This window comes from Hydra viridissima, unplaced genomic scaffold, assembly GCF_058129835.1.
Source record: "Hydra viridissima isolate aposymbiotic clone 2 unplaced genomic scaffold, HvirCarnegie_v1 scaffold_1, whole genome shotgun sequence".
NCBI lineage: Eukaryota > Metazoa > Cnidaria > Hydrozoa > Anthoathecata > Hydridae > Hydra > Hydra viridissima.
This window is the reverse complement of record NW_028324300.1, coordinates 37,395,510-37,410,735: the sequence shown is the minus strand read 5'-3', so window position 1 is coordinate 37,410,735 and position 15,226 is coordinate 37,395,510. Positions and strand designations below refer to the sequence as shown.

The window sequence follows — 15,226 nt, the reverse complement described above, 5'->3', positions numbered from 1 at the left end:
TCAACGTCAAAACGACCAAAATATTTTTGATAATGTTTTTTTAATAACCCTGTAAGAACTTTTTTATTCCAAAAACAACTCTTCAGTTGTAGAAATATCCAGCTCTCAACTTCCTATACTTCCGGTGATATCCTCTGTTAAAGAGACTTGCGTTGACTTCACCTTTCTCAAAACCACCGGCATAGATTTGCAAAATTGTAAATAAAGTGGTTTTTATTGATAATTAAAAACAGAAAGCTAGTAAGTAATGGTTTTTTTTAATAACGAACAAAGTAAAAATATAATTTTTAAAAATTTCAAAAAGTATGAGTTTTGGATGTCCTTTCAAACAATGTTTACGTGTGACCTTAGTTCATTTAGGGCAATTTTACGTGTGACCTTACTCCGTTTAGGACTATTTCAAACTTCTGAGAAAACCCAATTTAAAAAAGTTTTTTTAAGTCTTGAACAACTTTTGTTTAATTGTTTCACTTTTGGGGTTGCTTTAAAATTAATTTTAAAGCAATTATGTTTCTATACCAGTAATTTTAAGAAAAGTTCGCCCAATAGGGTTTTAAATAATTTTAGTAATTTTCTCGCGTTGACCACTTAAATGATGCTGATAGCCCCTCGTGTCTACCTTAACGCTGAGATTAATACACCTCAAATTGCAAAAACATTTGCAGGCTTGTAACACTTGCTTGTATTTTTTATGTTTTTGAAGCAATACCAGAAAAGGAATCTGCTGTAAATACTTTGAACAGATTGGTCTTTATATTCTGTCTCTGGCCTTTAACCTCTTAAATGCTTCAAACAAAATAGAAAATATTTACACAGGTTTTATGCTGACCACTAGAATGGTCTAAAAAGTAGTAAAATTTCGTTAAATTGGTAGGTGTGCTTTATATATATATATATATATATATATATATATATATAGAAAGATGTTGGTAACCTACGCAAATCCAATGTCATCATCAGAACGAAGCAGATTTTGTTGTTTTATGTTTTGAAATACCATTGGATGTAAGCAGAATGATCCGTAGGTTAATGATCAGCTGCTCTTGGTGATTTTTTAAGCAATCATCCGCTTTAAATTTCTCAAGCTTTTCATCATGATTTTTATCAAGGTGACAACTAAAACCTGGGAGCTGTAAGAACTTAACTTTTAATAACCATTTTTAACCAAACTATAACCAATCAGTAGTTTTAACCAAACTATAACCAATCAGTTGTTTTAACCAAACTATAACCAATCAGTAATTTGATCGTGATAAGTCAAGAAAAGCAAAAAAAACAACAACAAATTAGGAACTACAGTATAAGCATCTGCGTCTCGTTATTTTTTTTATTCGAGACGAGACGAGACGATGATATCCGGGACACAATTTTTAAAAACCGAAAGAAAAGTTATTGTCCCGGTTTATAACTTCATTCCGGGACAGTTTATTCGTCAATATTTTCCGGGACATTTCTTGTCTCGTTATGCTTGTTCCGGTTCATTTCAGAGAAAACGATTCCGAGACGCAGACCCTTACTACAGTATGAGTTCGTTTTTTCGAATGCTATTTTTTTGGTTTGTCGAATAAATTCGTACCGCAAAAACATCTCAGAAAACTACAAATTGCTATTTTATTAGTTTAACATAAAAACATATTCAGCGCAGTTAATCGATTAAATGTTCCCCTTCATCATTTACTATTTCTTCCAAATGTTTCGGCAGTTATTACGCGGCGGTAAAAAGCAGCATTGTTTAAACCAAACCAATTTTCAATAGCCAATTATTCATCGCTTTCAAAGGTCACACCATGTAAATAAATTCGAATCTGAGCGGAACAAATAGGAACCACCTATATAATAAAATGACTGTGGATTTTGAAAACTACTAAAAATTATTTTTAGGTGTAGCTCAAGACCCTTCATCATTTGACGAGTACCTAATATTTAAGAAGCAACAAAAAAAAAATTGTAAATAATTTTTTTATAAGAAATTAATTAGATTTTATTGCATAAAACTATCATTTGTTAATCAAAAAATGAAAAAGTCAATTTTTCAAAGCGTTTTTACAAAAAAAAAAAATGAAATGTTTTTAAAGTCTATGATTTTCATTGGAACCCCAACGGATACGTTATGGGGTTCCTCTCGAACCAATCCCAATTCCATAAAATCCGATTAAATAGATTCGCTTACAAAACCATTTCATAGAGATATATGTTAGGATTAATCATCATATAAAAAATATTAACAAAGAATATACTTGCACGAGAGTTGGTTCAAAAATTAAACCTAACAAAGTCCAATGCTTTAAGAAAGTCCTAATTTAAGAAATGACAAATTTCGTATATATAAAAGAAACATTTGCTTAAAATAACTTTGTTGTTTTAACTAGATATCTAGTTAGATAAAATAACTAAATTTTTTTCTTTAAATGTTTATTTTATGTAGGCGAAATTTGTCATTTCTTAAATTAGGACTTTCTTAAAGCATTGGACTTTGTTAGGTCACACCACGGTTTTTGCACGAGAGTTGGTTCAAAAATTACAAAGAATATTATAATACATAACAATGCGACCGCTAAAGTATAAACTAGTGGGCGTTCAGTATTAAAATCAAAATTAGTGGGAAGGTGAAAGAGTGAAGGTGAAAAGAAGAGAGGGAGGGAGGGAGGAAGAGTAGAAGGAAAGTAAGAAGAAAACGAGTAAAGCAGTGTACTCTACATTAAGCTTTCAATCTTTTCATAAATCTGATCAAATACAATTGTTTAAGTAGACAACTAATAAATAATGGTATTAAAACTTCTGAAATCCAAAACACCAATAAATAATTGAAATAAAAAACTTGTAAATAAATATAAATATTTATAAATTATATGTATAGACCAAATAATTTTCATATTGTGACAGTAATAAATATTGAAAAAATTGAACATAATCAATGGTAACAAAATCTTCTAAGTAATCTTCCAATCAGTTTCATATAACTTAAAAAATCGACTGTTGATCTACTTATACTATGTTTTATACAAAAACCTTTTAAAAATCTAAAAACAAAAACTACTTCTTTCTTACTGTAGGTGTAAAAGTTGAAAGTTATAATTCATTTAAAGGCACAGTTTTGATAATAGAGCATCAAATTAAAAAAAAGTAGTCTGTTATAATTTGACAACATTTTTGCCAAAAGTTAAATCCGTCCAGATTTAGCATCCATATATGCACCCCAAATGTCAAAAATAAACTCGTCTGGAAAGCCAAAATCACCTAACTGTTCTTCGACCGCAGTTGCATAATTGCTGGGATTTTCTAAGTTCTTTGCAAGGTCAATCAATGTGTTGGCTATAAATTTACAAAAGTAAATTTTTAATAAAAAACTTTCAAATGTTATTTAACTCTTGTTAACAAATACTTGAAATTATTAATGTAATTTCAAATATTTATTAGCAAGAGGAATATTGGTTGCTAAGTGCTTTTGAAACTAGATTTTCCATTCTTTGGTAAAATATTTTGTGAGCTAGTTTCGGAAGTAATGTTTGAAAAAAAAACAAAAAAACAAAGCAACTTGAAAGTTAGAAACTTGAAAGTACTGATAGTCTTTAATTTATCATTTACTGTAAACAATGTGCCCACCAAATATATTACTGCAAACAAAATGACCCCACCAAATATGTTATATTTCCATAGACTAACCATGAGTTTATGGTAACTACACTTAATTAAAATATTGTCAAATTTAAGTAAAAAACAAACCTAATTCAGGATCTCTAATCCCTAGAAACTTTTCAAGTAAATCATCTACTTTAACTATAGCTGGTCCTTCCCAACTTGGGGCCTAAAACATAAACTATCATTAATCAAACTTTAATTAATCATTGTCAACTAGACACACTTTTTAAAGGAGTATTAAAAAAACCTCTTCAACAGTAGCTGGTCCTTTTGAACGCAGACGCAAAGTTGCTTTTCCAGATCCTAGATTATCAGATGTTTTTGCACCGCCTTTGCCTTGTCTTGGAGCAATTTCATCTAGATACCAATACAAATACTTTAAAAAGAAAATTATTTCTTTTAGCTTAAACAAAAAAAGTTTAAGGTACACAAAATAAGCAAATTCATCATCACGGATGCAAACTTTTCAACTGCATGTAATGGAGTTACTATCTGGAGTAATTATATTACTAACTGTCAAACCAAATAAATACACCAAAGCCCAATAAAAATTCTTATTTATATTACCAAAAAAACACAGATATTAACCTTTATGCATGCTTAAAAATTTTTTTAAAGCAAAAATTAACTTGAACTTACCAAAACCACCTCTGATTGGTTCACACAATTTCAAAGAAAACTCTTCTCCCTCATTTATTTCACGGAGCCTTTTTGCAACTTCAAAATGACGAGCACCTACAACATTTTCACCATTAATCTCTTCAATTTGGTCTCCAACGCAAATGTTCCCATAACGCGATGCAACGCTTTCCTTTCTTACTCGTTTTATAAAAGCAAAACCATTTCCATTATCTGTTATAGTTAAACCCAAAGTTGGTGCATCTTTCAAAAGAGTAACACTTTTGGAGGAGCCTTTACAATGCGCAAATATTAAATCTTCTAGTCCAATTTGGCCACCAAGGAGTTTTTCCATGTCAACTTTTGGACTATTTAAAGTACAATACAATATCTAAACAAAGGTTTAACAAAAGCTAAACAATAACTAACAAAAATATGAAAAATATAAAATCGCCAAGTAACTATCTTACAAAGTCCTGTTGTACAGTATTAGTTACAGTAACAAGACAATTTTCCTTCCTTATTTTTACAGACAAAATAAAATTCATTATTTCCACAGACAAATATTAAAAAATTTTTATTTAAATTTATTTTTTTTACTGTAATAAAAGTTTAAAGATACCAAATTAATCATCATTATATAAAGAACATAAAAAAAAAGAGAAGAATTTGAGAAAATTAGCTAAGCTCTAGATAGTAAGATGAGTTTAAATGATAAAACAAATTAAAAATGAAAATCTATCATGACTGTAATTTTTTAAAAAAATGACTAGCTCCTTAAACTATAAAATTAATCATGGAAAATAAAAGCACAATCATGATTGATATAAATCAAACATTTAAGAAAACATAGTATTTATTACCCTCTTAGATTAAGATGCAAAACAATATTTAAGTATTAGAATTTAGAACTAATTTAAAAGAGAACATTATTTAAATGTATATTTTTACTTATCTTCATTTGCAGTTAAGAATAAATAGTTAGAATATAAATAACAGAGAAATAATTTTCATCCAAATTCATAAACTGCATCTTATCCTATAACTAATAAATCATGTAATAAGAATCAATGCATAAGTATAAGATATAGCAAAATTTTTAAAAAAGTTTTGTTAGGTAAGTTTGTAAACACAGGTAATATAACTAGCATGACTGGGGATTCCTTTTTTTAAACATTGTGTAATATAGCATTTTGACAATAAGAAGTTGTTGATTTACTTGCACTTAACTCAAAGATATATATATATATATATATATATATATATATATATATATACATATATATATATATATATATATATATATATACATACATATATATATATATATATATATATATATATATATATATATATATATATATATATATATATACATACATACATATATATATATATACATATATATATATATATATATATATATATATATATATATATATATATATATATATATATATATATATATATATATATATATATATATATATATATATATGAACTTAATACACTTTGTTGGAAACAAGTTATCAAAAAACAACAAAGGTAATTTGGGTTTCAATAACTGAAATAATAATCAAAATAAATTACTACTAATAAAAGTCATATACATACATCTTGTTCAGTAACATTAAGAGCTTCAGCAATCTTCTGATATAACTCTTTTACATTGGAAAAATTTGATATCTTTACAGTTGGACTACCATGAGCAAGTTGTGCATTAAATGAAAGTTGTCTTGCCATTTTTTGTGCACGTGAATCATCTTGTATTTTTTTAATTTTTTCCTCATCCTCCTCAGATAAGGTGCTGTTGTCTGATTTTGTGGATTTTTTTTCTTTTTTTGAAAATAATGGCATCTTTATCTAGAAGAAAAATGTTTTAGTGAAGTTTACTTTTAAAAGGTAGAAATTGACAAAAGTAGTAACAAGTTTAATTTTAGTGTTAAAATTACATGCAAACATAGAATATTATCAATTACCTACATTATAAGACAGTAATTTTCATTAAGTAAACAACATATATGGATAAATAAATTTTGAGAAAAAAAGCTCGATATTTCTACAGTTTTTAGAAATTGTATGTTTTAAGCAGACCTGTATGTACAGCTAAAGATCGTTTTTATAAGCCAACTAGAACAACTTCCACAAATGATTTTTAACAACTATATTTCAAATTATTCAATTTTTGTTTATAGAACTACATGAATTCTCTTTTTTTAATTTAACTTACAAAATATACAAAGCACAAATTGTTTTTTTTCTAAGGTAATGTCTAAAGTTCAGCCTAATTTTATTAGACGCGATTTGTTGTTTTGTAATTTATTAAAGGTTACTTTTCACTAAGCACCTATTCTTGCCCATAACTTAGCACATTACGCATACGCAACCTGGGGCCTGTGTTAAAAACCAAATTACGTACATAATTGACGGTCATATGTCCGTAAATTCCTATTTCTGTGTTACAAAAATCAAATACATACAAAATATTAGTGGCACGCACAGACGTTCGTGTCACGGACAAATAGCACTTCCAGTTCAATAGGAACATAAGTGCAAAAAGCCAAATTTTTTTATATTACAACTAAATGAACTAAAATGTCTAGTAACATACTTATGCAGATTAAAGGGTTTGCAAAACTATTGAACAATACAATAAACTGAATTTTATTAAATGTGGCAGTATTGCATCAGAAACCTAAGATGTTTAAAGTTGAAGATACGGCGTGAAATTTTCTGTTTTTTACACTTATGTCCCTATTGAACAAGGAGTGCGAAATTTTTTTGTCACGGACAAATGGTAGTGTCACGGACTAAGTGTCTGCGTCTCGGAATCGTTTTCTCGAAATGAACTGGGAAAAGTGTAACGAGACGAGAAATGTCCCGGAAAAAAATAATGAGACAATTGAAAAAATGTCCCAGAATAAAGTTGTAAATCGGGACTATAGTTTTGTCTCGGATTTTAAAAATTGTGTCCCGGATATCATCGTCTTGTCTCGAATAAAAAAATAACGAGAAGCAGATGCTTATTGCGGACAAACGTTTGCTCACGGAGAAATATTCGTACAAGCAATATTATAAACGATGAAAATATTTGTAACACGAATATTTGTTCGTGATACGAACACTTGTTCGTGCTATAAAAATTCTGTGTTTTAAAAACATTCGCAACTACGGACATTTCTCCGTAAAGTGCTGTAATAAACAAACCAAGGTTTTCATTTTTCCGCCAAACTAAACGAAAGACGGAAATTTAATTTTTCACAAGTAAAGAGCACAAATTTGTTTCTAAGGTACCGTGGTCTGACCTAACAAAGTCCTATGCTTTAAGAAAGTCCATTTGCTTAAAATAACTTCGTTGTTTTAACTAGATATCTAGCTAGATAAAATAACTAAACTTTTTTCTCTAAATGTTTATTTTATGTATACGAAATTTGTCATTTCTTAAATTAGGACTTTCTTAAAGCATAAGACTTTGTTAGGTCACACCACGGTAATCAGTTTTTAAAACTCATTTTAAGGACTTATAACAGGCTAAGCATGGGAGAAAAACTTAGTCGAACTTAGGGAACGAGTTTTAACGAAGCTTATTATGTCATTGTTTGCATAATAAATCAGTTTTACATATCCTTATGTTTTTGATCTTAATGCATTGTTGCATCATTACTCATGTTAGGTTTTCAGTGATGGTTACATGGTGAGCTGTATGAAGTATGCTTCTGCAGTCAGGAACCTTTTTAAGTGGCCAGCTTTTCCTGATGTTATAAAGTACAAAGACAGTGAAATCATTTGTGGAATTCTACCACCATTACCGTTAAATTTCGTATCGTTTCGCTTCGTTAAAATTCGTTCTCTAAGTTCGAAGTATTTTCCAAAGTTTTCAGCTTCGTCAAACTACAGTTAATTTGGTCTAAACCTTCACGAAAGTCAAAGTCAACTTCGAATTCGACTTCGGTTTCGTCTCACTACGTCTAACTTTGTTAAACTTCATTTTCAGACTTCGTTTAAACTTTGTTAAATGTCGTTAAACGTCGTTAAACGTCGTTAAACGTCGCTAAAACTTTGTTTTCAGACTTCGCCCAACTTCGTCTGACTTCGAAGAAGGTCCAACAGTGGTTGAACGAACTTCGAAGTTCGCCAAAGTCGAACTTTTTTCTCTTCAAATATCAAATTCGAAGTTCATTTTTGGACGAAGGTCCCATGCTTATAACTGACTAACATTTATTGCTATTGATTGGTTAATGTCTGTCCCAAAGTGTTTAAATTAATTATCTTCACTGTACCGATAGTTGGTTTTTGTTATCAATTACAATTAAAGCATATTAGTTTGTTTAAAGACAGGTATTCTCACATCACACCATTATTACTTGCATTAAAATTATTTGTAGTTTCAACCTAATATTTCTCTCACAAGATGAACACAGTTTAATTGTTCAAATAAAGTTTACGTGATAATGCAACATTTGTAAAAAGTAAAAAAGAATACAGTTGCTAAAAGGCTTTGATTTGCATGATTTGTTCAAGCTACGAACAAATGTTTGTAGGTACGTTGGGTTTTTTTCAATGCGTGAAAACAGTCCGCAATCTACGAGCAAATGGCCGCAATTCACGAGCGCATTATTTTTATCCAGATTCGTAAACCATGAATATTTTTATGACTCATGAACATCCGTCAATTACGTATGTAACTTTACAACACAGACCCCTGGGGTCGATATTATAAAGCTTTCACTTTTGTTACACTAGGAATTTCGTTAAGACGTAAAAATGATCAAACTGCGAAAATATCGTAAAAATATCGTGATGCACAAAAAAGTTTGCCCTTAATACGTAATCATTTTTTTCACAACTTATTTTACTTTTTTTTCTTTTTATAGAATCGAAAGTTTCTCCAATTTTACCAGGTAGATATAAAGTATTCCAATGAGAGACTGGAAAATTTAGCAGAAAGCTTTATGAAATATTTGTACAAATAAATGATGTTAGAACAAAATTACAAACCTTTTTATTCCTGCATGATTAAGGCTTTCAAACTTAAGCGAGTCTCAACCTTTTAAAACGTTTGCTCTGACACGTCTATTGGACCAACCTATTTACCATTCTATTTTTAGTTTAAAAACTTTCTTTTTTAAATTTTGCAGATAAATAGAAAGTAATAAAAACATATGTAAACCTGGATATCATTTTTTTATGTAAATAATCTCTAACTATGCAATCTATAACATTTGCTTAGTTCTAACCAATACCTTTAAACACTGGTTTAAACCTACATTACTGGTTGCAGTAACTTTATCACTGTAATCTTTAAGCATTTAACCCAAAATACCAAACGTTTGACCAATTTTTTTATGTAAAACAAAAATAATAACTGACAACTTAACACCAAGGTTCAGACATTTATTTGCGTATTTTTATTCCTATGTTTAGTTTTGTTGATAACAACCCAACACAATAGTGGATTAAAATATTCAAAACAAACAATAGTTTTATTGGAATCTTTCAAAAATAAAATAACAAATTATTTAGAGGCGAGCGTCAGTTATTATGTTCAATAGAGCTTTTTCCCAAAGGAGTTTAAAAGAAACTATAGAAATTAATAATATCAAACCCATAATTCATATAATTTAAGTCAGTTTAGGTCTGTAATAGGACATGGAATATTCGCATTTAACGCTAGCGTTTTAGCTGAATTTTAATAAATTACGGAATGTCACAGGTGTTTTTGGTAGATTGACTTTAGAGTTTCAACCGGAATTTAGAGTTCTTAAAAACACACTATTTATTGAAAGAAAACACAACGTAGATAATTGTTTAAAATTAAACTTTTTATACAGGAACATTTTCCGAACTTTGTACATTACCGACCAAAATTTTGAAAACAGCCCATACTTTCGTGTAATATATATATATATATATATATATATATATATATATATATATATATATATATATATATATATATATATATATATATATATATATATATATATATATATATATATATATATATATATATATATATATATATTCAAATTAGTTAAAAGCAATTGTTGTTTTAGCACTACATAATTTTTTAAGTTGAGGTTAAGTAAGTATTATACAGTTGCCCCATTATTTTTTGAAGCACATTTCATAAAATATTGAATTGTTTTTTTCAAGTAAAATTTAAATTGATCAAGATTTTGATTTGCTGATTAGTAAGTTTGTTTAATTCAGGATGATGAACAATTTTTAAAGTAAAATTGCTTGTAATTTAAATAGTTTGATGGCAATGTGTGTTAATAAAAAAAAAAAACGACGCATTTCTCCAAAACCAATTTAGTTTAGACGCATTTCATTTTAACAGGATATTTTTTCCGAATTACTTTTTTATTTTTTTTTTTTTTTTTTACAAATTGATTAGTATTTGAATATCATGACTTTTTTTTTTATTTTCAAAAAATCAAGATTTAAAGATTGTAATTTGAGTTTGTAAACCATAGTAAATAAAGAAGTGAACTAAAATGAGTGAATCAGACAAAGTAAAGTAGCAAATTTTTGGTTTACAAAAATGAATATCATGTCTAACAGGTGACAAAAGAGTTAGTGTATCAGATATATGCGTGAGAACAGCAAAGACGAAGTACGAGGCTATAAACACTGTAAGTGCACCGAGACATCAGCTACATTTTTAACAGGGTAAGAGTTAATCCTATGTTGAGTAATGTTATTTTAGCCGAGTTGTTCAACAAGAAGTTACGAGGTGTTCGTGCAAAACGAGAAGTTACGAGGTGTTCGTACAAAACAAAAAGTTACGAAGTGTTGGTGCAAAACAAAAAGTTACGAGGTGTTCGTGCAAAACGAGAAGTTACGAAGTGTTCGTGCAAAACAAAAAGTTACGAGGTGTTCGTGCAAAACGAGAAGTTACGAGGTGTTCGTGCAAAAAGAAAAGAGTTAAGGAACCAAAAATAGGATCAGCACTTAGAAAACTACTTTTATCAATGAAAGATAGATCAAGATGACGTAAGCGGTATAAAGATAAATTGTTCTGATCTGTAGAAGACTGGTCAGAAGTTTTTGCCTTCAACAAGATGCCTGGAAGAATCTAGCAACCATTGTTCTGAAAAAATATTGACAATGCCAAAACTGTGTGAGGTAGTTGTTAAAAAAAAAAGGAGGTTTCTTTAATGAAGATGCGATTTAATAGCCTTTTATCCAATTGACAAATATCATGTATTTTTGTACCAAATTTTTTAACAATAAATTAATCATATATTGGTATTTGTATCTGCAATTGCTATTGTTATGCTACATCATATAAAATACTAAAAAAGAAGCGTTCGTACTACAACATCATACTGAGGATGCCTTTTTAACATATGAAAAAACACCAAAACAGCATTTAACAAATATTTTATCAGGTGAATTTGTATCTATCAACAATGTTACTGAGAGCACTTTTCCACTTTTCAAAATTAAGAATCCTTTCTGTTTGTCCTAGACTTCTATTCTCTTTTATTTTAACAAATACTTTTTAAAGAAAGGATTTTTGATCAAATGTAAATTGGTTTCTAATATGAAATTGTTCGCTGATCTTTTACCGGTTTTGTGCATATGATGGAGATTAAACTCCTCATTTATTTTGTGCATATGATGGAGATTAAACTCCTCATTTATTTTGTGCATATGATGGAGATTATACTCCTCATTTATTTTTCTTTTAAATTACCACTTATAGATAAACGTTCTTTGGGCCAATGTTATGAACAGTTTACGGTAGTAACGCATTCCGAAGCTACTTAAAATATGAAAATTATAAATTTCTACAAAATAAGAACATTAAAACAAGTCAAAATCTTTAGTTTTTATTTTAAAAAACATTATAACTTTTATATTTTAAGCAACTTATTGCACCTACAAGCTAGCTTCGAAATGTATTACGACCGTAAACTGTTTTATAATATTTGCCCTTTGTCAACCATTGTATACAGTTGAAACAGGGTTTTAAAAACAGTATAATTTTATTTTATTTTTGTTCGTTTTGCGAAAATTAACATAAATAGATATAGAACGGCATCTGTGAGATAAAAAAAGCAAACAATTTTTTGGCTTCACAAAGACTCAGATGTCTATAAGTCTTACACATCTTATTATTAAAACTCTGATTATTGAGTATCAAAATAAGGTTTTTGAACTAGTACTGTTTTTTGAACTCACCGATTCGATTAATTTTTTTATTTGAAAGAGTATGCACATCGTTGAAGTTTTTATAAAGAAATAAAAAATGTTGTAAAACCCCAAGTCACAACAAATACTATAAAATACAGAATGTATTTATAGTATTTGTTGTGACTCATTCTCTTCTCTCTTATAAATCTTTTAGAACTTAATATCGTTAATTTTTTAGTTCGTTAAGAAATGCATCTAATTTTTTAATTCATTAAGAACTGAATCTAATTCTTTAATTAAGATTTCGGAACAATTGCTAGATAGTGTTTTAAATCATATTTTGATATTAGTTCTATTTATAATATAAATATAATCTTAACAAATAGAAAATAATCAGAAAGAAAAGGTTTTATTTCGCTGTAAATTACAGCTGCTTTGTTTGTTATTGGTCATTTTTCAAAACTAATAAAAAATTTACGACGCTTTGTTCGTAAAAATTAAACCGTTGACTAGTTTTTTTCCAGAGGAGGTTTGTTTCAAAGTATTTTTTTATACAAAAATATATATTTTTGTTCATGTTTTTCTATGTTGTAATACTATCAAAATTTAAATAGAAAATTTAGAATAAACTTAAATATCAACGGTGTTTGAAGTTTATTTCTTTTTTTCTTCGTTCTGTTCGTTTCGTTTATCAACCTCCCGGGATTTGGAATTTCAAGAGTGTACAGTTATATTTCGTTTTATAAACTGTCCCATACAAAACGTTTTTGTGGAAAATAAAAAGAAAAAAAAAAGTTTAAGCACCAGATGGTTAAGCGAAACATTTTGGCTGTCTTGCTCATTCGGTCGGACAAAGCAACGTATACTCAAAGTTAAAAAACTTCCGATGAGCAACAAGAAGAGAAATAAAAACAGAAAAAGTAGGGTTTTCTTGGAATATGCACATTCCAAAGATATTTTAGGGGCACACTATTAATTTTATGCAGTTTATCTACGAATTAGAGAAACATTTGTTTAAAGATAAACTGACTGATAAATATCTTTAAATCTGACTTACAACCGGAAACGTTACTTTCTTTCAATTTTTGATTGTTATTTAATAAAATAAGTAACGTAACGCGACAAATTGTCATCCTTCTTTAGCTATTCTTTCTTTCTTTCTTTTTTTTTTTTTGTTTTTTATTTTTGTTTGTTTCTCTAGAAGCTTGTCACACGGCTGATTTCAAAAATTATCATTAATGAATCATAAACGTTCATAAAAATTATCATTAATGAATCATAAATGTTCATAAAAATTATCATTAATGAATCATAAACGTTCATAAAAATTATTATTAATGAATCATAAACGTTCATAAAAATTATCATTAATGAATCATAAACGTTCATAAAAATTATCATTAATGAATCATAAACGTTCATAAAAATTATTATTAATGAATCATAAACGTTCATAAAAATTATCATTAATGAATCATAAAAGTTCATAAAAATTATCATTAATGAATCATAAACGTTCATAAAAATAAGGAAATGTATTTAAAACTTGTATAAATTAATGCGTTAATACACATACACAATAATTACAGAAAAAAATTCGTACAATTTTTAAAACTAATAAAAACAACAAAAAACATAAACTTAAAAGAATCCAAAACTTTAGATGTACATATTGGATAGTATTTGTCTTTTTTGAATAGTATTGTCTTTACCAACTAAGTTCCAAAGTTAGTCATCCAATATCGTCTTTTCCACGTTTCTCACTGACAGTCTCAATTGTTCGGTCAAAAGAAGTTGCAACATAAGTACTATAGATTGAATGATATTCTGTATCGTAAACTGCAATAATTTTAAAGCAGTTTTTTTAAAAAAGACTTAGTTTTAAGCTTTACTCAACAGAGTTGCCGATAAAAACATCTATTTCACCAGTAGCACTGCAAACGCGCCAGCCGTCTCTTTATGATAACTTGATTGCAGTTTTTAACGAATTGCTATTTTGCCTGCAATTTAATGTGAAGTAGGGATTGCAGAATTTTTTATGATTGCAAGAGAGCATCATGGTTATTATGGCTGTAAATCTTCTTCCAGGGAATATCAAAGACAAATAAACTTAAATGCCCACAAGATAAGTTCCGTAAAGAATTGCGTTCAAGTAAAATGTAATTAGCTCCGAATTAAAGAAGTCCTTTAAAAAAGCGAATTAACTTTTTTATTTGATTGTGTAAGTTACCCTTTGGGAATTGGGCTACTGTTTCGAAATTACACTTGAAGGAGAGGAACCGAAAGAAAGTCACAATCTATTACCGTAAATATCGGGGTCTGGAAAATATTGACCTTACTTCAAAAGTACCGCTTTAAATTTAGTTATTTGATTGCTCTCTTTTATATACCACAAGTACACATACGTAGCAAAAAAAAAAAGTAATATTTCAGTTGATATAACTGAGTAAATAAGTTTTAGATTTTTGGTCTTTTAATAAAATTTTACTACATTTGCTATTTCTATGGTATTTATCATATTATTTTTTGACAAGACTTGCATGCAGCATAAGTATGAATAAATATATGATTTCAGCATTGTTTGCTGATCGTATTTTAAGTATTGTAAAGGAATCTATAGAAAATGTCACATTTTCTGAATATTTAAAATATTATTTCTTGTCACATACATATTTACTGATTACATACAGATTTACTGAAAGTGTTTTTGAAAAAAACAAACCAAACATTATAGGAAAGGGAATCACGAAAATGAAAAAGTATATATATATATATATATATATATATATATATATATATATATATATATATATATATATATATA

General features: G+C 28.2%; 1 protein-coding gene across 2 annotated transcripts; it reads right to left on the bottom strand.

Moving 5' to 3' along the window:
* Positions 1–2,964: 2,964 nt before the first annotated feature.
* Positions 2,965–9,392, bottom strand: LOC145192433 (PDZ domain-containing protein GIPC2-like). Of its 2 annotated transcripts, none has more exons than XM_090076968.1 (6): positions 9,256–9,392; positions 5,872–6,120; positions 4,279–4,648; positions 3,887–3,996; positions 3,724–3,805; positions 2,965–3,312 (listed from the first exon to the last, which is right to left on the bottom strand). In XM_090076968.1, the coding sequence occupies exons 2-6, from the start codon at positions 6,112–6,114 to the stop codon at positions 3,161–3,163; spliced, it is 957 nt and encodes a 318-aa protein (XP_089933094.1). In that variant the 5' UTR covers positions 6,115–6,120; positions 9,256–9,392; the 3' UTR covers positions 2,965–3,160. The 2 variants fall into 2 exon arrangements, with proteins under 2 accessions (XP_089933094.1, XP_089933095.1); XM_090076969.1 differs by lacking the exon at positions 9,256–9,392 and adding an exon at positions 6,352–6,566.
* Between the last annotated feature and the right edge of the window lie 5,834 nt (positions 9,393–15,226).